The sequence below is a fragment of the Cuculus canorus genome, chromosome 5 (assembly GCF_017976375.1).
Source record: "Cuculus canorus isolate bCucCan1 chromosome 5, bCucCan1.pri, whole genome shotgun sequence".
Lineage (NCBI taxonomy): Eukaryota > Metazoa > Chordata > Aves > Cuculiformes > Cuculidae > Cuculus > Cuculus canorus.
The window spans coordinates 37191512-37213943 of NC_071405.1; the positions used below are offsets into that span (position 1 = coordinate 37191512).

General features: G+C 40.7%; 1 protein-coding gene across 4 annotated transcripts in view; it reads left to right on the forward strand.

Moving 5' to 3' along the window:
• SCUBE2 (signal peptide, CUB domain and EGF like domain containing 2) overlaps window positions 1–20279 on the forward strand; it is a 45779-nt gene extending 25500 nt beyond the window's left edge. Inside the window, exons 16-22 of one of the 4 annotated variants that reach the window (XM_054068631.1) lie at window positions 207–410; window positions 9304–9471; window positions 11941–12102; window positions 13305–13502; window positions 14075–14227; window positions 15319–15398; window positions 16210–20278. In XM_054068631.1, the coding sequence (XP_053924606.1) occupies window positions 207–410; window positions 9304–9471; window positions 11941–12102; window positions 13305–13502; window positions 14075–14227; window positions 15319–15398; window positions 16210–16362 (1118 nt within the window). In that variant the 3' untranslated portion in view covers window positions 16363–20278. Of the gene's footprint in view, window positions 1–206; window positions 411–9303; window positions 9472–11940; window positions 12103–13304; window positions 13503–14074; window positions 14228–15318; window positions 15399–16209 lie in introns of all 4 variants that reach the window. The other 3 variants (XM_054068632.1, XM_054068633.1, XM_054068634.1) reach the window with 3 other exon arrangements.
• The last annotated feature ends 2153 nt before the right edge of the window (window positions 20280–22432 follow it).

Consider the following 22432-nt stretch of genomic DNA (forward strand, 5'->3'; position numbering starts at 1 on the left):
GGGATGGTTTGAAAGTTCAAAGAGCTGCCTTTAGATTAAAATCTTGTTTGATTAATTTTCTTCTATCATGATGGTGTTGTCTTCAAAGATTTCAGACTTTTTCACAGGAGTTGCTTTCTCAGTGATTTGCGTTGGTTACTCTTCCAAATTGGGTAGGGTTTTGTGCATGTTCACTTACAGCAGCTTTCATCCTTGCTACTTTTCAGACACATGTGATGTGCGTTGTGCTCGCAAAAAGACTGAGAAGAGATTCCGCAAAACCATTCGAACCTTACGGAAGACAGTCAGCAGGGACCAGTTCCGCATTCGTGCCCCTGGCATGGATCATGAAGTGGCCAGGAAGTCTCTCAAGCTATCAGAGCTGCAGCAGTCTTGTGGCGTAGGACAGATGCATGTGGGTAACAGATGTGGTAAGTAAATGTAAATTAAGAAGAAACCATCACGTGTTTTACTGTTTTGCTCAGATCTGGTGAGCTTGGAGGGATTGAGGGATTTGTCCAGAAGAAAGGAAGGCTGTATGTGAAGGTTACTGTTTGTGTTACTGAGACATGCCCCTCGATGTATTTCTTGTTGGCAATTGCTGTGTTATAAAGTAGAATAAGGGCTCTGTGCATTGCATTTTCTTATAGTTGATGTGCAGCCTACAGAAAGCTCACAGGTAGAGAATGTGGGAGTTGCATCATGCTCCAGTGGCCTTGGCATCACCAGTGTTAATTTTAAGACTACAATTAATATTCGGTGTAAAACTGTGTTTCTGAACCTGTGAATATTTCACCTCTCACTTGTGCCAAAGAAAAAGCTGAGCAGAATTTGATACAGTCACATTCTCTTTGTCAATTAAGCTATGAGTCCCAGAGAATCTTCATGACAGTTGTAAATTTATGGAGAATAGGGGTTTTGTATGCCAGTACTGAGAAAAATCTTAATTATCATGGTACTGGAGGGCACCACCATAATGCAGCCCATAATAAATGCTTCCAAAGCACAAAAGTTAAGGAGAGGGGTCAGATGTTATCTTAACAGGGGCCTAACAACCATGACGGCTAATTCAGGCCACATAAGGTAGGCAGCATGTAGGTGGTTTTGTGAATCAGCAAGCTTTTAAAATGCTTGTCAGACTGAATTAGCAGTCTTTGAGCAGCAACCCATTTGGCCTTGGAGTAGATTTTCTCATTTAGTTTTGCTGACTCTGGAAAAACTTGGGTTCATAGAAGAGAAAAATGAATTGGTGTTGTTTAAAACATACGTGGAAGCAAGAAAACTAGGGAATTACTCAGGAATTCAGTTGGAAAAAGCTGTATGTTTTCTTTTTGGTTTTTTTGGTAACATTGCGATAAGTCTGAAAAACATTGGCAAGTTCACCAAGATGAGTTTACATGGATGTTTCCAAGCTGTTGCATTGGATGCTAGAGGAAGGCTTTGAAAAACCGTCTCAGTCCATTGTACAGAGCACGGTATGGCTTTCTAGCCATTTGTGATTTTATCTGGAGAAATAGCAACGAGTAAGCTAAAAATACCTCAGGTAGAGAAGGCAGTGTGACTTGCAAAACAGAATTGGAGCAGCAAGGAAACAAATTTTTTTAAGTAGCTGCAGGACCAGTTTAATTTGTCATTACAAATGAGAAGCTTACGTCGCATTTCTGTGCTAGTTCAGACAGAAAGGAGGCTTTTGGAGAATGCTTGGAAAACTCTTTGTTATTGTGCTCACAACTAGCCTGTCCATGGTTAAATGGGCTTTGCAGGAGGTAGCAGGACTTTGACCAGCATAAGAAGAGAAGTGAGCATCCCCCTGTACACTACAAGAAAGACTGGAGGTGCTGGAGCATGTCCAGGGGAGGGCAACGAGACTGGTGAAGGGTCTTAGGAGAAGTGGTTGAGGTAACTGGGTTTTTTTAGACTGGATAAAAGGAGGCTGAGGGGAGACCTTATCATTCTCTACAGTAACCTGAAAAGAGGTTGTAGTGAGGCGAGTATTGGGAAGGAACAAGTGACAGAGCAAGAGGGAAATGGCTTCAAGTTGCACCAGGAGAGGTTTAGACTGGGTGCTAGTAAAACTTTTTTTACTAAAAGGGTTGTCAGGCACTGGAACAGGCTGCCCGGGGAAGCGATTGAGTCACCATACCTGAAGGTAGTTAAAAGCTCTGTAGATGTGGTGCTGAGGGACATGGTTGAGTGGTGGTGTTTGCAGTGCTAGATTAAGGGTTGGACTTGTTGATTTTAAGTTTTTTCCAACCTGAATGATTCTGTGATTCTATGAAAACAGAGACATTGAGCATTTGAAGAGAATGTTTTGAAGAACAACTTGCAAAAGCCTTCTCTGTTGCTGAATTGACGGAGTTTGCGGTTTGTCCAGTTTGCTCTAGATATCTTAACAGGTACTGTTACGAGCAGTGAACTAGTAAGAGATGATCCCCTGTAGGTCTCATGCCTTCTGTTCCAACTTGATCATGTCTAAACTGGTGCAATCACTAATGAATCTTCTTTTCTTCAGGTGAGGTATTCAGACCATATTCTGGTGTCGATTTGCTGTGAGCAAACAGGATGTGAGACGACCTTTTACTTGCATAGATGCTAAGAAGATCTCTCTCCTCCACTTGCATATTCCTTACTTATTTACATTAAACCTACAGAAACTCAGTGTTTTTGAAACTTCTCTGCATGCTTTGCCAGATTGCTGGAAACTGGACAGAAAGTTCAGTAGTTGCTGAGAGGATATAAAAGCACACACAGAGGCCGTGTTGTTACATACGCCTCATTTCCTTAGAAAAAGCCGATTGTCCCAGTGTCTATGGTAAAGGCAGCACTGGGCGGTTGCTGCTTTGGCTGCCAGTCAGAAGGAGCTAAGGAATAGACTGAAGAGAATGGAGTGGGGACTGTGTGGAGGAAGAGGCAGATAGTCAGGGGCTGTGTGTGTGAGAGTCAGGTTTTTTTGATTTTTCTTTTGCTTTGATCTGATCTGTTGGTTTTGTGGAGCTGCTGAGAACTTTGGCACAGGATTGGTACCCTGCTTATCTAGACACGCTACCGATTGTGGGTAGAAAGTGATTCTGTAAATTCTGTACCAAGAGATACCAGGTTAGCAGATGGATTCAGTCCTGGTGGTCTCTGGACAGGGAGAGAAGGGGATTTCTGCTCAGACCAGAGGAGCAGGAAGCAGTGAGGTAGCAAAATCAGCTTAGGTATTTAAAAGTCTTCTGTGATGCTGATAGTGAGTGTAGTGCAGGTTTCAGTTCGTGGTTTTCAAATACATTTTTGAAAACAAAATACTTGGAGTATGACTAGGTTAGATAGAGTTTTGTCAGACAGTCTTGTATTGCTCTTCTTACTCTGATAGACTTCTTGTGGCACTGCCCTTTCTGAAGCTTTAGTTGGATCCCAGCAGTGTAAGAGGAAAAGTCCAGCTCCTGCTCTGACAGCTTTTGTCTTGGGTGAGTGGCCTGCAGTTGCAGCAGTAAGCTAAACTTCATTTGATTTCAAACTTTTGGTGAAGTAGTACTTTTCCCAATTTTCCTGTCTTCATTCCTGCTGTACATAGTGGAGCACAGCGCAAAATAAAAGCTCAAGACAGGTACCAGAAACAGATTAGAAGACGTTTCTATTTCACCGTTCTTAGTGTGCTGAATGATTGCATGTCTGTGTCAGCTGTTCTTTGAACAGTTGTTGATGGTAAAAGGGAATTTGCTGCAGATTCCGAAGAGTGATGCGTTTCATTTCAGGTTTGCTGTTTACAGTTCTGTTTGGGATTTTAGGATACTTTAAAGGTTCAAGTGTTGCATTTGTCTACTTTGTTATGTGTGAGCTCATGTATCAATGCATAAGCATACTTAGGATTGGGTCATGTTGATTGATTCCATGAAGTCATGTGAATGGCTTCCAAGAAGCAACCAGTAGTAGGTTGCTACTAGTGTATATCATGGGAAGTGCATACAGAAAAATGAAACCCTCATCAACCTTCCCAGAGAACTGGGTTTTCATAGCAAGAGTGTGATACTTCCACACTGAGTAACTCCTATAAACATGCTTATTTGAGTAACACTGCTTCAAGACTGGATGAACCATTCGAGATGCTAGAACTGCTACGTGCTTCTTCAAGAGAAGAAGATTTATCTTGGGGAGAATGCAGTTTAATTCACTAACCCTAGCTCAAGTATTCCTTCTCCAGTATGAAAGCTCTTAGATTTAACAGCCAAAGACCAAGAAATATTTGCAAGTCCTTTTCAGAAACTGATTTACCAGAAACGTCTTTATTGAAAGACTAGTTGTTCATATCTGTTGAGACACTTTTGCCCTCAGGCTCTTTCCACTGAGGGAGAAACAACAGCAATTTAGGTGCTTTTCCATTGCATTATAATTCCCATCATAGCTTGATCACAGCCCACAGAGCTGAAAGTACACCTTGTCTGTTCCATGTAGTGTATTTTGTGTTGGATATGTGAACACTTTGAGATGGAAGGAGGCAGTGAAAAGTACCGTTCCCTCAAATTGCTGTGTAAAAGAACATCTGAGCATGTCTCTATTGCATGGTAGTTGCAAGCTAATTCATCCAAATAGCTGTCACTTCGGAGAACAGCAAGCATGACCAGCAGTGGTATAGGCACTGCTCTGATGTCAATACTGAGCAGCTTCATTTCGTGTGGGAGGTGTTGATGCTTTTCATTGCTCAGCATTCAGCAGTTCTGCCCACTTAGTTTAAAGGATGCAAATAAAATATTAACGTTTCATACAAAATGATGAACGATGTCTCGAAGTTTAGATGTGTGACAATACTGGCATTCCAAAAGTGTGAGAGAAATGTTTAAAGAGAAAAGCAAAGCCTACCTGCCTTCGTAGTTGTTACAATTAATAGTTGTGTTACACAACAGGGAACTGTATGTTTGTGGGGTTTTTTAAACGGTTTTATAAAAATCTGACAAGAAGAAATGAGTTCTCAAACGGGAGGAAGGGTGCTATTTTTCTGCTAACCTGCTTGCTCTGGCAGTCATAGATTTAATACATAAATCCTTAAGATGTGTAACCATCTCATGGGACCTAAATGTGTGAACCGCTAAAAAACAGTAACTTTCCTTTAAGTTGCAGCTTCAGAATCAATTTGCATCAGTTGTTGGTGATTTATCTAATAAAGTCAAGTCATCGTTTGTAAGAAAATGGTGAATTGGTGGATCATGACCTCCTTTATGAGGTTCACCTTCTCAGCCACTGAGATACTACAGCATTTGTCTATTGGAGCAAACACTCAAAGGCTAATGTGTTGAAAAGAGGGGAAGAGCCTTTAAATGTCTTTGTAGCTGTTAATCCTTGTTCCCCGTGGGCCCCTCTTCCCCCCCCCCCTTTTCTTCTTGGTTTTGCATCAAAAAAGCTTTCACTTTTTTCCCCTTAAAAACAGCTGCATGAGACTCAAAATCGGGTTTTTAAGGGTATTGAAGACAAACAAAGCCATTTGCTGCAGAAATGAAGTCTACTAGAGGCAATTGGTTCTTTTGTTCATTTGGAGAAAACCAGTCAGGTTTCTGAAAAAAAGAGCAAAGCCAGCAGGCAGAATTCCAATTTAATATCATCATTTGCAGATCTTTAGATCTTGTTTTGACTGGGTATTTCCCATGTGTCAGAGGGGACCACGCAGTTTCTGTTGTTGTGAAATCAAGCTCAAACATTTTTGGTTTAATTTAAACAAATGACAGGAAATTTTTAAACTCTTAGAGATGTTTCTTCGGTTTTTTTGTTGGGTTTTTTTTTGTTATTGTTTGTTGTTGTTGTTTTGGTTTTTGGGTTTCTTTTTAAAGAGCGTACATTTATGTCATCCTAATGTCATTCACAGTCCTATGGGTTTCCATGGGATGATTTCTGTGTTTGCATAGTATCCCTGTAATTAATTTTACTATAATTGAACTTAACACCAAGTCTGTTTGTTATGATAAACTGGGCCCTGGTGAGTGCTGTGAGCTTTCCTCTTTAACCCGGCCCTGTAAGCCAGAGGAACTGGATAGGAGTGATGCATGTCTGGATCTTTTCTAGGTGGAAGATGGGGAGTAACTAGGAGCAGTTTACAGGGAATGTATTTTTGCATCAAATTTTCTGGACGCTTGTACCACTTCGAGAAGCTTGGTTTGATGTAGTCATGTGAAGAAACTGATATATTTAAGAGCTTGAGACATTAAAGCTTGAGCATCACTTGGAGTAATTTTACTATTTGCATTGAATAATGACTATTTTTTAGATTGTGAATAACTAAACCCAGATTTGGATGTATTGGCCTCGTTTCTCATACCCACATAGGATCTATTAAGCCTTGAAGTGTTTGGTGCGTTTTAGAAGTCAAAGTCCGGGAAAGATAGTTTTATGCATCCTTCTAGGCAGTGCAATATTTAAAACTTTGTTTTCCCAGTCTGTTGCCCAAACAGATATTCTTATTTTTAAGCAGTAGTTAATACTGAAAGAGCATGGTAATCTTTACTTGGCTTTCTCTGCATGTTGGGTCAGCCTGTCCCCCATCCTCTCACTTGATCTTTTTCTTCCTCCAAGCTAGTTCACAAGTGTACACAGCTTTTTTTTTTTTTCAGCTGATGTTGCACACCCTATTACAGTGGTGGTAGCTAGTTGGATGTTTTTACAGTTTTCTTTCTGTTGTTGCCACTTTTGGGAAAACCAAAATGAAATACTTGAATTCATTGGTTTAGATCAAATGGAGAAGTTTTGGTTTGGCTTCCGTTGATTTTACACAGTTCCTGCATTTTGCTGTCTTAGCCCTGTGTTTCTTCTGTGGGGATGGTCACAGACGTAGCCTACCATGCTGCTGACCTGCCACAGCGTATCCCTGGGGCAGCCGGTGCTATTTGAAAAAGGAGGGAAATGGGACCTGAGGCAGCTGGAATCTGGCTCCAGTGCAGCTTGATGGAACTCTGATTAACTTTGAGCAGAGCTGAAATGTTATCAGCCTTCTGTCAGTCCACAGAAACTGCCAAATTGCAGAAATCCTGACAGATGATCAGGTCTAATACTTTAGTGTAAACGTTGCCTTTGTATCACCTTACACTTTATCTATAATAGTCTAGCTGCTGACCACCTAATTTGGCTTTGAACCCACTGACACAAAATGTGGCTGAGGCAGGACAAGTAACTTGTGACTCTTGCCCCAGTCCTCAGATTCCTGGAAACCAAACACTAGCTGGAGCTCACAGTGTGTCTCGGTGTGGAGGGAAGGCACAGAAGCAGACCATCTGATTCTTCTGCCCCATCTTTCTCTTGGTCTCAGAAGTCAGTCATGCAATGCATCTACAAATGTCCCTTGTTGAGGATCTCAGTGATGTCTGAGGAGACAAAGCAAATTCTCTAGAATTAGGCACTAATTATTTATTGCTAAATAATAATAATAATTTATTGCTAAATAATCCTGGAAAATTTAGATTAACTCAGTTTTATTCTGCAGGGAGCTCTGCAATTTTATAACATGTAGTTTCAAAGCAAGGGAGGTGCAGATGAGAAAGTTGTCAAGAGAGATTTGTTGGGATAAATTCTCAAATATAACGTTTCCATGTAAGTGGTGGGCTTGTCCTCCTGTCTGGGACAGGTTTTCTTTGAGCATTGTTAGCCAAACTACTGTTATGCTGGACTCGGAGCAAGTTCAGGAAACCCAAAGTACACTTTTAAGGTTGAATTTCCATGGTTTAACATGTCAGTGTAAAGTGGAATTCTGTTTGAAACAAAAGCAAAACAAAGACACACACACAGAGCCCACCTCCTGCCCCCACAGTGAAAAAAACCCCAACCACCACTTGACGGGTAAAATGAAGGGAAAAAGACTGGTTAAGGGGAGAGAGCAGAAAGCAAAGTCTCCAGCAAAGCAGCTCAGAGCATTGATTTCTCATAAAGCCATAAAGTTTTTTAAAGGAAGGAGGTTTGCACTGGTCTTTCCACTGCTTCTGAGTTTCTGAAGTCAGTAGCCACTTCTCAAAATCACCTTTACTAATTCTGATTGTCACTCCTTGTCATGCAATTGTAAATAGTGCTCTTTCCTTACCTTATTAGGAATGCTGCAATGAAAGCCTTAATTCATTCATGTTTAAGTTGCACGAAGAGTACAGAGATGAGTGTTCTGTAGCAATGTTTATAAGATGAAGAAAGGCTTGAGAAGTATGGAAGCAAATGAACATATAACCCTTGTGAGAACAGAAGTGATGTGTGGCAGAAAAAGTTAGAAGCAAGAGCTAATACTTCCTCACCAGCTTTCGCTGATAAACTACAAAGCATTGCTTAACCTGCTGTATTTTATTTTTAAGATAAAGGGGGACACTCACTATTCCACTCAGTGTATAGCCATAAACAAAACTCTTCATCACTGATCATGACCGGTAGTTAATGCCCTGCTTGTTGTTAGTCATACATCATGAAATGACGCCAAGGCCAATTTAACTTCCTAACAAAACAGCTATTCACTGAGTGATTTATTGGAGCTATAAACATAAACTAACTGTTTATTATCATAACAGATCTTTAAAGAGACAGATTTTTTCAGCACAGCTGAACAACTGCAACAGTGTTTTGTGCCTTTCCAGAGCAGGGTAATTATTAAATACTAGCACTGAAGCCAATTCTTTTGTTGAAAATTTTGAAAACTAGTATTTTTCAAAGATATCCGTAAATATTGCTAGGCTTGTTAGATAATATTGAGGTGTTTGTTTAAGTAAAATCGGTCGGATTAAGTTAGTGCTGTCTATGCACCATACGGAATACAGCAATCCAGTGCACAGATAATCCTTATCCATGACTCAATATCAGTGGAATCACAAGAATATTTATCTTTAAAAGTCTTTGAGGTACTCAATATTTAGTTTAGTGAATTTGCACAATTACTTGTTCTGCTTGAGGTTTTCACACAGTTCAGTAACACCAGTGATTATGAAGTATGAATATTTGATAAGATTAAAATGCTTATAGAAATCTGGAAGTATATTTTTGGCATCTTAGGTTGAGTACTAAATTACTTCATTTGGGAGGAGTCCAAGAGTTCTTAAGCTAGGGAGAGGACACAATCACTACATTGTTGCACTCTACTGATTGAGTACCGGACAGTCCTTTGTAGCCTTGCAACAATGACACGCGCTCCAGCTCACTGGCACCAGAGATTATCAATGTCTGTTTCAGTTTTACAGAGTATACTGCATGTATTAAGTAATGAAACCCTGGCTCCCATCTCCCAAGTAAAGAAGAGAGCAGTTTCACTGTTTGGTTTTGTGTCCTGCGCAGGCTTACTGACATACCTACACCTAGAACATATAGGTTAAAGCAAGTGTGTTCTTCCTCTTCTAGACCAGTGTTCACCAGGTGAATATTCTTCTGATGGCTTCAAACCCTGTCTGCCGTGTCCCCTTGGAACATACCAGCCTGAAGCTGGGAGAGTATCTTGCTTTCCCTGCGGAGGAGGTCTGACAACAAGACATAGTAGTGCATCCTTGTTTCAGGACTGTGAGACCAAAGGTAAAGTCAAGATTTATTTGATGAACTCATTGCTCTAAGGCAAAAGTAACTGCTGCTGCTACAAGTGAGGCATTAGAAGAAGGGTCGTTCTCCTTTCAGGGATCTCTCCTTCCAGGTGACTCAGGGCTGCCTCGGCTGGCCTGGCTGCAGGGAGACTCAGTAAATCCTCAGTTCTTTTTCTAACTGATTTTTTATGCAAGACTTGAGAGGAGGCGAGATACATTGAAACTGTGGAGTCTTTGGTCTGTGAAACATAAGAAAGCAAATAGTTTCTTCATGTTCATAATGAGGAACTGGCTTGGATGCCTTGGAATATAGCTGGAAAGCCAGTTTAACCCTGCAGTATCTTAGACAGCCCTCTAAATTTGATCACAGTGGGACTGACATGAAATCAGCTCCCAAGGTTTTCCTCACAGAAGTGAGAATCGGGTAGAGATTGTATTTAAAAGTGAAGGAATTTCGTTAGCGTGTTGGTTATCTAAAATGTAAAAAGCTGAAAGTCAGCTATGAAGTTGTCTTTGAAAATGTTGATTAAAATATCATGGAGAGAAATGAAACATCAATCAATATAATGGTTTACTGAGTGTCTTAGCGTTTGAGTAAAAGAACGCCACTTTTATCAAAATCACCTGAAGGAGAAGTGTTAATAGAAAATCTGCTGCTGTAGAGTAGAAATAAGGGACAGAAACAAGGTCTTGATGTAAACATTTGGTGGTGGTTAGGATTTAGAGAGTTCTCTAGTGCCGGTTAAGTTATGTTTACTATTGAGAATTGCAACATAATAGAAGAATTTTGCAATGTGGTTGAAGAATTAACATTACTGGTAATATTGTCATAGTTAATAATAGTAAATAGTATTTTTTCAGCTAAGAATCACTGAATCCACAAATGCTGTTGTTTCTTACTTAGCACTTTAACTTACAAAATTAAAAACAGAACACATTAAAAACCTTGGGTGAAGATAAGAGGAACTGATTTCAGTTTTATTTAACACAAAAATAAGTCTGTAAATGAAGTTCAGTTTTTAAGTTAGAGTTGAGATTAAAGGAATTTTTTATACTAACTGGAATGAAAAGCTAAGGGATTTTCACGTAGAAGAGGCCACACGAGACATGGAATCACAGGTGCAAGAACTATTTGGAACTTGTATCTGAAGAATTTGGATTGGAGGGTGGAACACGCAGGGAAGGACTCTGGGCTGAGCTAGCTTACAAAACTCAACAAGACAAGAGTTATTTGGGAATAAACAGAGCTTAAGAGGAATAGAAAAGAGGGACTGTGCGGTACAGAAAACAGCATTTGAAAGGCAAGGTAGTAAATTATTTTGATGTTAAGCTGAGAGGTAGACTTGCCAAATGAGGTAAAAGAAGTAGGAAAATATTTTAATTTTTTTTTAGCCCCACAAGGAAAGAGGGCAAGGAAAAAGAAGGAAGGTAGTGGTGGAGTTAAGAGCAAAGACAACATATGGGTGATAATCTTGAGTGCTTCTTGTCAGGTTTCATTACAGATGATGACGGGCATAGATGCGGATACTGAATAGCTAAGCAAAATAAAATGAACAAAAGCATATTAGAGATGTAAGCAAGTGTTTGAGGTCCTGTATTCTGAGATTGCAATGGGAGAAGAGATTCTTCTTATGTGCATACAGGGATCTAGGAAAAATTTTCAAATCTTCTAGAAACCTTTTCCTCCTATGTCTGTCTACCTCAGGTCTAAAACTTCACCAAAATCTGTTTTTTATAAAAGAGTTTGTATGTCAGAATGGCATCTTTCTTTGGTGATGCAGGAGGTACTCTCAGAAAGTCCTGTGATGGCTATAGCTTATGTGTCTCGCTAACATGATGATTTGCATGATGTGATGACGTAAAGTAGCAGCAGATCTCATGCCGGTGGCTTTACCCTGAGTCATGGCCTGTTGTTGCAGACAGTATGGGATTATGAGAGAATGTGACGGTATACGACTTTAGTCACTAATACCGATGCAATATGACACTTGTAGAGGGCTAAAGTCTTAGACCTCTGCTTGTGATGAGCTGATTGCAGGGGTATAGTAGGATGCAGCGGAAGTGCATGTGGTGCTTGGCATAAGCTGGCAAGGAAAAAAGGTTTGGTTAGTATTTCTGCATACAGTTCATATTCCAAGTCAAATGTCGGTGCCTAGACTATCTGATAATACACTATTCTACTTGGTGTCCTGCTTACAAAACTGTAGTGATTATGCTCACTCTCTCATATCTTTTATCACTGCTTCCACACAGAACTGCTCCACAGTGTTCTGTTTAGGACCTTTGCATTTGCATAAAGTGATCTGATAAACTCAGGTTCGATTACCTCTGCTTTATTGCCCTCATAGTTTATGAATGTGGCATTTCAGTTAATGAAATTGTACTAGGTTCGATAGAAACGCATAAGATCACATTCTACTGCTGCCACTTCTGAAACAATGCTGCATATTTAATTACTCTCCAGTTCAGTGTTCGCCTGGCCATTTTTATAATACCACAACTCATCGATGTATTCGCTGCACAGTTGGGACGTACCAGCCTGAGTTTGGACAAAATTACTGTATTTCATGCCCTGGAAACACCACTACTGACTTTGATGGGTCAACAAATATAACACAGTGCAAAAGTAAGTATAGAAAGATGGTTTTGATGATCTCTTAAAATAAAAAGACTGGGCCATTAATATTCAAAGTGGCCCTAAGGGCAAAATTTAGCTTTGCTCCAGGGAGCTTGGAGAGAAGGCAGTGGAGTTGTTCCTCTTTTGCTGCCTGCCTGCATCTCATCCCACCTGGCTTACTGAGGTCCATGAGAGACCATTTCTGGAGACTGGTTTCATCATTCTTGTTAAGGTAAGTGATGATTGTGTCTTGCTAGTTGGTGTTGGGTCACTCTGGGTCTTGCTATTAAATCTTTTCTCCTATGACATAGCAGACAGAGTGTGTTCTTAGCACTCTTTCTTTCCCTTCTATTAAAAGGATTGGAAGTTAGCTCACAGAACTTAATAGCTCCAGTACCATTTCTTCTTAATAACAACCTTCAAAAGAGGCAATTACAAAGAGAACCACTGTTTTAGGTTGTGGTAGCTGTAGTGTGGGAAGCTGAGGGTAAGTTAAGGAGGGAAGATAGAGGGCGGAGAGGCAACTCCTCAGAAGAATGTCTGGACACACTTATGCACACAGATGTATATACACATTACGTACATAGAAATATGTTTCTGGGAACTGTATGTCTCACTTAATCTTTTCCCTGAGTATGTCACAGCTGCATAGCACTGTTACAGTGCTGTAGTGCCCAGATGCTTGTGGCCACGCAGAGTCAGGGACCACAGACTCCTGCACTGGGATTCATCTTCTCTTACTGCCTAGAATGTGGATCTGTGCAGAGAAAGAGCCTGCTGTTCTCCCTGTTTTGTGCTGCTGCAGGCGTGGTGCTCGAGCAGAACATCTCAGACTCCAGTTAGACTTCAGCTGATACTTTTATAAAAACGTTCTGTCTGGTACAAGCAAGTGGGCCATCCTTGCTTTGTCATTCTGTGTCTTCTTACAACTGCATTGCCATCTGGCTGTGACTTGGTTGATAGCACCTACCGTGTTATCTGTCACTAGTCTGTATTTTTATATATCAATATTGATTATATTGATTAAAACACAAAGGCAGAAACAGGCAGCAACATGAAGTGAAGCTGGCAAAGAGAACTGTACCTGCATTAGCTGCCAGCAGAAAAGTTTGTGTGCCTGTCACCCATGTACTATCTCTGACAGGGACTGTAGAGAAAGCTGTAGGATGACTTCACTTTGCCTAGTCTTGTGTGTTGTATTGCTTTTTCAGATAGGCAGTGTGGAGGTGAACTGGGAGATTACACTGGATATATTGAATCACCAAACTATCCTGGGGACTATCCTGCAAACACTGAATGCACCTGGAATATTAACCCACCGCCAAAGCGCCGTATTCTGATTGTGGTTCCAGAAATATTTCTACCAATAGAAGATGAGTGTGGGGACTATTTGGTGATGCGAAAAAGCTGTAAGTCTGAAATCTCTACTGAGGAATGTGGTATCTGTCTTAGTGTGCAATACAGGTTTCTAACATGCATTGCTGTTTACATAAATTAAATGTAGCCTGGCTGGCCTCTACCTAAGAGCAGAAATTTCTTGAAATGACAAATTGAAAAATCCTATTTGGTAATGCTGCTCCACTGGTTCAGGTGAAACAAGGCTGCAAGGCCATGATGTGTCCGTGAGCTCTGAGAGAAACATTGTTAAGAACAGATAGATGGCTCAAGTTAGCTAGTAATGAGATATGCTAAGCAGTTATAGCCTGGGTTAGGAAAGAGGAGTTACTTGTGAATAAACAGCTTCAATTTCTGGTATTGGCATCTTCTAGCAGTTGACTGTCTTTCAGGCAAAGGCAAAATATTCATTGACCAAGAAGTCATTCACAGGTGGCCTGCCATCCACTGATGGCCTGCCACATTTTGAGGACTTTTGATTAACACCAGGAAGCATTTTTTGTCATGGTAGTTTAATCTGTTTTCTAATTGTTTGTTAGTTTGAAGCATTTACAGATAACTGCCTATTGTGTGTTTTCTTTGAAAGCTTCTTCCAACTCAGTGACCACGTATGAAACCTGTCAAACCTACGAACGCCCTATAGCTTTCACTTCTAGATCTAAGAAGTTGTGGATCCAGTTCAAGTCGAATGAAGGGAACAGTGCCAAAGGATTCCAAGTTCCTTATGTAACGTATGATGGTAAGTGGATGTGAGCAGCTGAGCCTATGTGGACTAGTGCAGCTGCAGCAGTGACCCTACTAACTCCTTGACCCTACTAAGCAGCAGGGTAATCCAATGCTCTCAGCCGTGCTGCTATACTTCCAGTAGTTGTTTACATTTAAAGCTAGTTTAAGGAATTCTGGATTGCACTGCAGCCTTAAGTGCCACTGTGTTTTCAGTCTTCCACAGCTGTAAACGAAGAGCTGAGATTCTGGGTTCTGACCTGCAAAATACAGAGCTCAGAGCCATAATCTGGGCTTTATGCTTTTTTGTGCCTTTACAGTTCTGGATTGCTTCAGGTGGCAGCAGAGTGCCCCTGGTTGGGAACTGGGCAGGGCCTGAGTGCATGTGATTTATCGTTCTGCCGCAACCATCTGTAATCTAGTACCAGCTGGTAAAATATCTATTTTGAAAAGAAGCTTGAGAGGCAAAAGTTTTGCCCTGTCCTTGTCAGAGTCAACAGGAGTGAAACTGGAGCTGAAGCTTTGCACTTCAGCGTAAGTGATGTGAAAATGACGTGGCACATTTCTATTCACACTGGATGAATTGTGAAGGAGTCATCCTCACTGTGGCCTGCACAGTTTCATCAGCAGTAGATAATTAATTAAAAGCATCTCCTTCTGAAGCATTTCAAGTTTTGATTGACCAGAGCTGGAGGGGGGTGGGTGTTGCCTTTTTAGGAAACTTCCTCTTATCTTTTCTTCTTCTTACTGTAGAATGAAGTCAATAACAGGTTGTGGGTATTTACAGATAAGTTTCTGCAGTGCAATTGGTTTGAAGTGAGCTGCTTTGTTACAGTATGCGCTACAGTCCTAGGTGCATTGTGATTTCTTTTGCTTTTGCTAAGTCGATTGGTGTTGAGTAGTTCAGCAGAGTACACTGTTTTCATAATAAACAGGTTTTTTTAGTTTCTTTTCAAAAAAGCATTTGGAATATTTTATGTCTGCCAATACAAGGGCCAAATACCACTGGCTCTTTTGGGGGTAGGGCTTACATGTGTAAATAAGGAAAGGTGTTGAGTGTGCAACTGAAGTGAACCTGCAAATCACTTTTCTGTGCATTTCCTATAGAGGATTACCAAGAACTAATAGAAGACATTGTTCGGGATGGTAGACTTTATGCATCTGAAAATCATCAAGAAATACTTAAGGTATATTCTTTTCACTAAACATGTTGGGATTGATTGAAAATGACCCTGTTTTGTGCCAGTGAGGTTGCCTAGTGCTCTGCATTAAATGTGTTCCTTGATGTACTACCCATATGCTACTTCAGGGAAATGGGGTGAATCAACATGTCCTGATTGTGCAGAGCAGTGGATATGAGACCCTTTGCCCTGCAGTCAGATTAAAGGTGAGCCAGACCTACTAGGGAAATCTGTGGTGAAGACAGTCCCTTGAGCCTCACATAGGCTGTGCTGGAAGCAGTCGGTGGAGTAAACTGAGGGACATGGGATTTGATCTCTTGGAGAAGCACTTGGTGCTGCTACTTGTAGCCTGCAGATTAGCAAGGGCTTTTCCTCCCTGAGTGAAAAAAATCTCTGTGGATTTCACTTTACTGACCTTGATGAGGGGACAGCTGCATGAGCACATTGAGTGGATGTCATCCCAAGTAAACCTTTCTTTTGCTGGATATCCGATCCTATGTTTGTTTTGTGGGGTGTATTTTTTATTTCAGTTGGGTTGTGGGGTTTTTGGTTGTTTTTTCCTGTTCTTGGAAGCATGAAGAGAGGAGAAATGCTGGTGGCACTAATGATAAATGATAATGATAAATGTGAAACTCCAGTGACTTCCCTGGGGCCTGAATGTCAGCCTTACTCCACTGATTTCTGGGACCCTGAAACATTAGTACTTGAAAAGTAAAATGCCCATAATATTTTATGAGTTAACCAGTCGTTAAGCTTTGGTAATGCTGAACCTAACTCCTATGTGCAATTACTGTAAAATACGCTTTCCTTTTTCTAGGACAAGAAACTGATAAAAGCATTGTTTGATGTGTTGGCGCATCCACAGAACTATTTCAAGTACACAGCCCAGGAGTCAAGAGAGATGTTCCCAAGATCCTTCATTCGGCTGCTGCGTTCTAAAGTTTCCAGATTTTTGAGGCCTTACAAATAGTTGGCACTGTACTTAAAAACTTAACCAGCCCTGGGCATGCACAGAGGGGTTGTGGTAGGTGGGACTGCTTTCTGTGTTTTACACACTGGCAGAGAAACTCCAGGGAAGCTTGCCAGCTCCCTTCTTGGCAGAGTTTGCCTTTCTCAGCTAATATAAATATTTTGGTGAACAGAATTTTGGTTTCTTTCCAGATAATACCTTTTGGGTACCACGGATACTTCAGAGGTCTCTGAATTAGAGACTGCCCATAATTTCTGTACTGAATGGTGCCAAGCAGAAGTTTGTAGAGCTCTGCCCTGTTGCTTCATTAGTAACTCTAAAAGCTAATGAGGCCAGACATGCTAAGTAGTGTGGTTTGGGATGAGCTCTGGGCTGCCATTAATGCATTTTACCTCAACAAAGCTGGGTTCATGTTTGGTCTTGCTGAAAGTGAGAACAGGATTAATCTCTCTCTTTGGCTACACAGGAAATTCACAGCTAAGATTGAAATAGTTTTAGTCCAAACCAATGAGTCCAAGAATTGCACAAGGTGCAATTTTTCTCTGAACTCTATGTTGTATGAGGCATACAGAGGAATAAGGAAAGGGCTGAGTATTAACTTGAATGCTCTGGGTCTGAATCACAATGTGTTCATGCTAATAACCTATTGGTTTAAATGGAGTGATAGCAGAATAAAACCAGGGCACCACAGTAATGGAAAACAGACCCTGAGCTGTGGGACACTTCCGTTTTGAGTTGGCTGTTACAACAGAACAGATTTTTTGCTAAATCCCAGTGCTCTCCCTGTGTATAGACCTGGGACAGCATGAGGAATCGACTCTTCCAAGTGGTATAAAGCTCTATCCTCTGTGAACCTGCAGTTGAACACACAAGCCCCACTTTAAAATCAGGCTTTGCATAGATTATTCTCTTGTACATCACTGTTTAAACCTGTATAAGGTTTTTATATGAACCTCAATCCTTACATTCCTTATCTTGTCTGAGCAGTGAGCTCATTGAGCTGTGTTCCCTGTCTTGCTGGAGAGAAGTGGATGTACAAAGATATTCTTTACCAAACTGTGGCTGCGAAAGTCATCTGTGGCAAAATACTGTTCAAGATTTCCAAACTCTCTGTCCTTTTTCTCAGGCTGTTTTTCTTATGTGAGAGAGGGCTATTCTGAATGGGCCTGTCAGGAGAACTATGTTGATCAAAATGTCATCTCAGTGCTTTTCTGTCCCCAATTACATCACTGTCCTCCGGCCATGCAAACCATTTCCTCAGTGTCGTGTACCTTCTGGGCTTTCTGTCATGAAGGAAGATGGCTGCAGTCCTGCTCATTTGGAGAAGAACCTACGACCTCTACCTTTCAGTCACTGTCAGCACCGAGAGGTGCAGCGGGTACCAGACTTCTTCCTTGTGCCTCCTTGGGAGAGGTACTGAAATTTCGCAGTGTGACCAGGACAAATGCTTCCTTTCCTAGGGTGTGTGGAGTCAGATCTCCTTGGGTTCATTGCATTGGTATGTGGTATTTAACTGTTGTATGTGAATAATACCATGTCCACAGTGTGACAGATGAAACTGTCTTCAAGAGCCAAGGCCTGAAACCTTCCTTACACTGTTAGGAGCGAATGAATACTACCAAATGCAGCCTTGCTGAACTGTCGTGCTGTGGCAGCCCGATGCTGTGAGGCAGTGCAGCCTGTGTGGTAAGAACACATCTTGGTCGCGGTGTGATGCAGAGGCAGTGGCCTAAAGCCACAGCTAGGAAGCCGAACCTCTCTGGATGAGGTGATGTGATGCTGTGTTCCTCTTGCTATTGCCCTGAAAAAGTTGCCATGGTCTGGGCAGAGGAGCGACATGGCTTGTGTTGCTGCCGAGAGGGAGAACTGTATCCTAGCTGGCTGCACTGAGGCTCCTGCTCCATATCAAGAGTTGCTTGTGGCTTTATGTGGCTGGATGGTGAGCATCTATTCCAGCAAGAGGGCTGCCAGGCTTGCAGCAAAATGGAGCAAATAGAGCTGGAGGGGTGGATGGAGGCAGGATGTGAATGAGGAGAACAAACCCAGGTCCTTGTATGTTCCTGGCGGCTGTTCTTCTTGAGCATGGTCTCTGCTGCCTTCATGGGGTGGAAGGTCACCTGAAAGAATGGGGTGGAAGTTATCTGAAAGAAGGTATGAGGCTACGTGGTTGATGAGAGGAATGGCTAAGGGATGCCAAAACAAGAGGAAGGGTGATAAGAAAGGCTTGCTATGTCTGTGGTGAAGTGCACTGTTGTGGTGAGATCCCAGAAAGGTATTTCAAGCTAGTTTTCCTCTGACTGTAAAGCCTCTACCACTCTACGGTTTGTGGCTTCCCATCCCAGGTGCAGCGTCAGTAAGTTGCAGTGACCCACCATCACTGTGTGGGAATAGAGCGCTTTGAAATGGGAGAGATGCTGCAGTTCTGCTCTGAGCGCACGGGTGAGTTAGAGGCTTGCTGGTGGGGCACTGGGAGGAAGAGGACCACGGTATGTCAGCGTCTGGGCCAAGCACAGCAGAGTGCCTTTGCTGTGTGCTCTCTGCCAAGGGAAGCAAACCGGTTCTTGCTGTGTTCCCTCCCAAGAAGGCTACAGATCTGAACTTTTCTATTTCGTATTGCTGAGTGACACAGGAATCAGAGTAATTGGTTTCAGCAAGAGTTCAAGAAAGTAAAGGTTGTGAGACATCCAAATATTTTAAATTGGTGAGACTGAGTTTTCTTGCACTGTGCGTGAGTTACTGACTTGAGCTCTGGGTTTGCTGCACTGCACCTCTTCTCATAGGCACACTGTTCTTGCTCTGCATGGCTGCTTTGGGACCAGCAATTATCCTTCCGTATGTATGGTGGATCTCAGCTTTGATTCTCTGTTGTGCCCATGCTCACAGGCCATGTTCATTGTTATTTGTGGAAGGAGAGGGGTGAATCGGTGTGGTGTTGCGTCTGAGGCTGGGGAGAAAAACCTGCTTTTTCTTAAAGAAGAATCCTTTTTCTCTACAGCCCTGTGTCTTCTACATTAAAAGTAAATGACTCGGAAGCACTTCTGTTAGCCTTGATCTATTGCTATGAATCAAAATTCCCTCTTATCCTGTCAATCCTGTGTGTGCTGTAAAAAGTGAAAAGGAAATTTCTGCCATCTTAAATACTGCGAGAAGTGATAACCATTGCAGAAAGTTGTAACACTTGGCATTGTATCTGCATAGTGATGGTAGTGGCTCTGTAGAAATCTTAATTTCTACTTCCTGTGTGGTTGTAGAGTGATGTTATTTTTTGGCAACCAATGATTCAAAAAAAGTTTAACCTTATAAAACAGGATTTAACTTTTGAAATAATAAATAGCATTAACTGGATGATTTAATGTCACCTACATGAGATAAGCATAAGGATCTTTCTTTTCATTGTAAATTAATGTAAAATGTTTCAGACTGTTATTCTTAATAAGAGAAATAAACCATTGAATTTTTAGTTGCATGAAAATCTTGTCTAATATTATCAGTTTTCTTTGTGATAAAAAATAGTTTTGTGACAAAACTAATGGTTGTGTAGCAGGTTATTGCACATCAGATAGACTTTATCCTGGGAATGTCTGCTTACCATTGCGTTATTTCATGTAATGTATTACTAGCTTGCATTTATACCCATGAAGATACAATTGTTCATATATTTAGTGGTGCACATATTTCTGGCTAGAATAATACCAGAATTATTCTGGTGCTAATTCTAATAATTATGCTAGAAACTTATCCTTTATGATGAGCTGGAGTCAATTGGCCTGTTGTAACCAGCTGTATGAAGACAGAATAAACTACTTGAAACTCTCCAAAGGATTTTATTATTTTGTAGATTAATCTCTTCTCAAACTCCCTTGTTTAAACTTAAAAGTAATAAAACCTGAACCAAAATAAGGTTAAAATCTCTGTTAAAAGTTCCCATATATTTTTAAGATTATACCACACTGTCAGAGATTTTCGTTAAATCCACTGACTACATTTCTTAGAATTTAAAAATACAATTAGATCATAGAAATTTGTAACTAAATTAGTCTATAATAATTTTTAATGCTGGTTTTCTATATTTGTTTCTGTGAAATATTGAGCTTATTAGCTGTAGCAAATCTGTCATACTTTTATAAAAATAATCCAAATATCTCCTTAATTTATTCAGTTGTTTGTTTCACCCTTAGCTTCCCTTGGTCAGAGTAACAAGGCCTGACTTGGATTAAACTGAGTGTAGCCATCCAGGTTCATTTAGTCCAGTTTTGGAAACTGTAACTGTGCAGTTTGGCTGTTAGCTGTAGAAAGCTGACATTGGTTTATGTGGAGAAGGAAGCAAAGTAGATGACATACAGGAATATAGAGATCATGGAAAAGTATGTTGACACCAGGCTAATTGCAGCAGAAAACTATTATTCAAATCTTCTCCTGGTATTGTGAATGCTGCCACCTGCTAGATTGCAGTGATGGACACCTGAGCACTCAGATACCCTCCAGGACGAGCAATGTCAATATGAGGTATCTTGTGAACTCCTAGAACAGTGGGAGATGAAATTCTGACTGGGACTTTTTGGTGTTTACATAACAGAAATAAGTAATAGCAGAACACAGAGAGCAAGACTTGAAGCTTACTTAAATCCAAGGTATCAGAAGAGGTCTGATGCTTGTAAGCAGGAAGGAATGGTATTACAATAATCCTTGGGGAAGAGCATGCAAGGATAGCGATTTGCAAATATTTCTGGATTAAACAGAAAAAGCTTTTACATTTAATTTTAAAGTGCATATAGATGATATCCCATCAATGCAGTAGATGCTGAATGTAAAACCTGTCACAACTAAAATGTACAAATATTTCCTATCTTCCTTTTAACGCTGCTCCATTCAAACTGTATTTGTGCAAGGCTGCTGCTGGAAGACAAAACAAGTACTTCTCAAAAAACTTGAGCGATATTCAGGGTTGGTACAACTAGGTTTGTTTCTAGGCATCCTTGAAACCAACCTGTCCTACAACACATCTTGCTACTGCCCATTTAATTTGAATAATCTTTTTGCCTATAGGCAAATTTTCACACTGTGTTGTGGAGCTCTGCTTTCCACAAGGTATATCCTGCTGTCACTGTAGAACACCAGTGAGCAGTGATGCAAATATAGCAGATGCGGGAAAAGTAGGAGTTACAAGGGACAGGTTTCACTCTCAGAAGGTAAGTCCACCTAGTTTCCCTCTAAGTCAGTGTAAATTATATACGGCATTCTGCATGGTGCTCTTTTAAACACCTTATTAAACTACTGTTAAGTGTTACAAAGAGAAAAAAGAAAAAATCTTCCTCCGTTTAAATGTGTGTGTTAGTACCACTGTTGCTCTGATTAAACAAATTTGGAAAAATATTAATAATAAAGTTTTTTTAAGTTTATGAGGTAAAGCCTGCTTAGTACACGATGAAAAAAATAGGTCAGAAAAGATGACCTTGAAATAGGTCAGAAAAGATGACCTTTTTCCTTATTGAATGTGTCTATAAATATAGAATTCATTAAGGAAGCTCTCTCACACTGGATAGCAGCTAACCTTGATCTTATGCAACTGAAGCCTGCTTCTTTCACTGGGAAGTTTGTTCAATAGACAATGTAGACTTACAAACCTAGATATTGATCATGTGCTGTGAAATTTTCCATCTGTGATGATTCTGGGGATTGGAAAATAATGGGTTCATAGTTTTTAGAAGAGAAGAATTTACATTGGAAGCTGGAATATTTTGAAGTGGTCTCTTGATAATTAGTTGTTTAGTAAGTGTTTCACATTATACCAAGAACACTACAAACATCCACATAACACTTATGTACAGAGCAAGTTTATACTTGACTAGTTTCAGAGAAAGCTTCATCTTCTGTGCCTGAATCTAATGCAGCAGTGGTAGCCTGAATGTGCTTTGTGCCTCCTTTCCTGCTTGCTGTGCTAGACGAAGTGGAACAAAATACTAAGTGTGGACAAGAGCCTTGATGCGAGTTGGATGGAGAATCTCTATCTGGAAATAAGTTTAGGAGATGGTGAAGTGTAGAGGTATGTTAAACACACACACACATACAT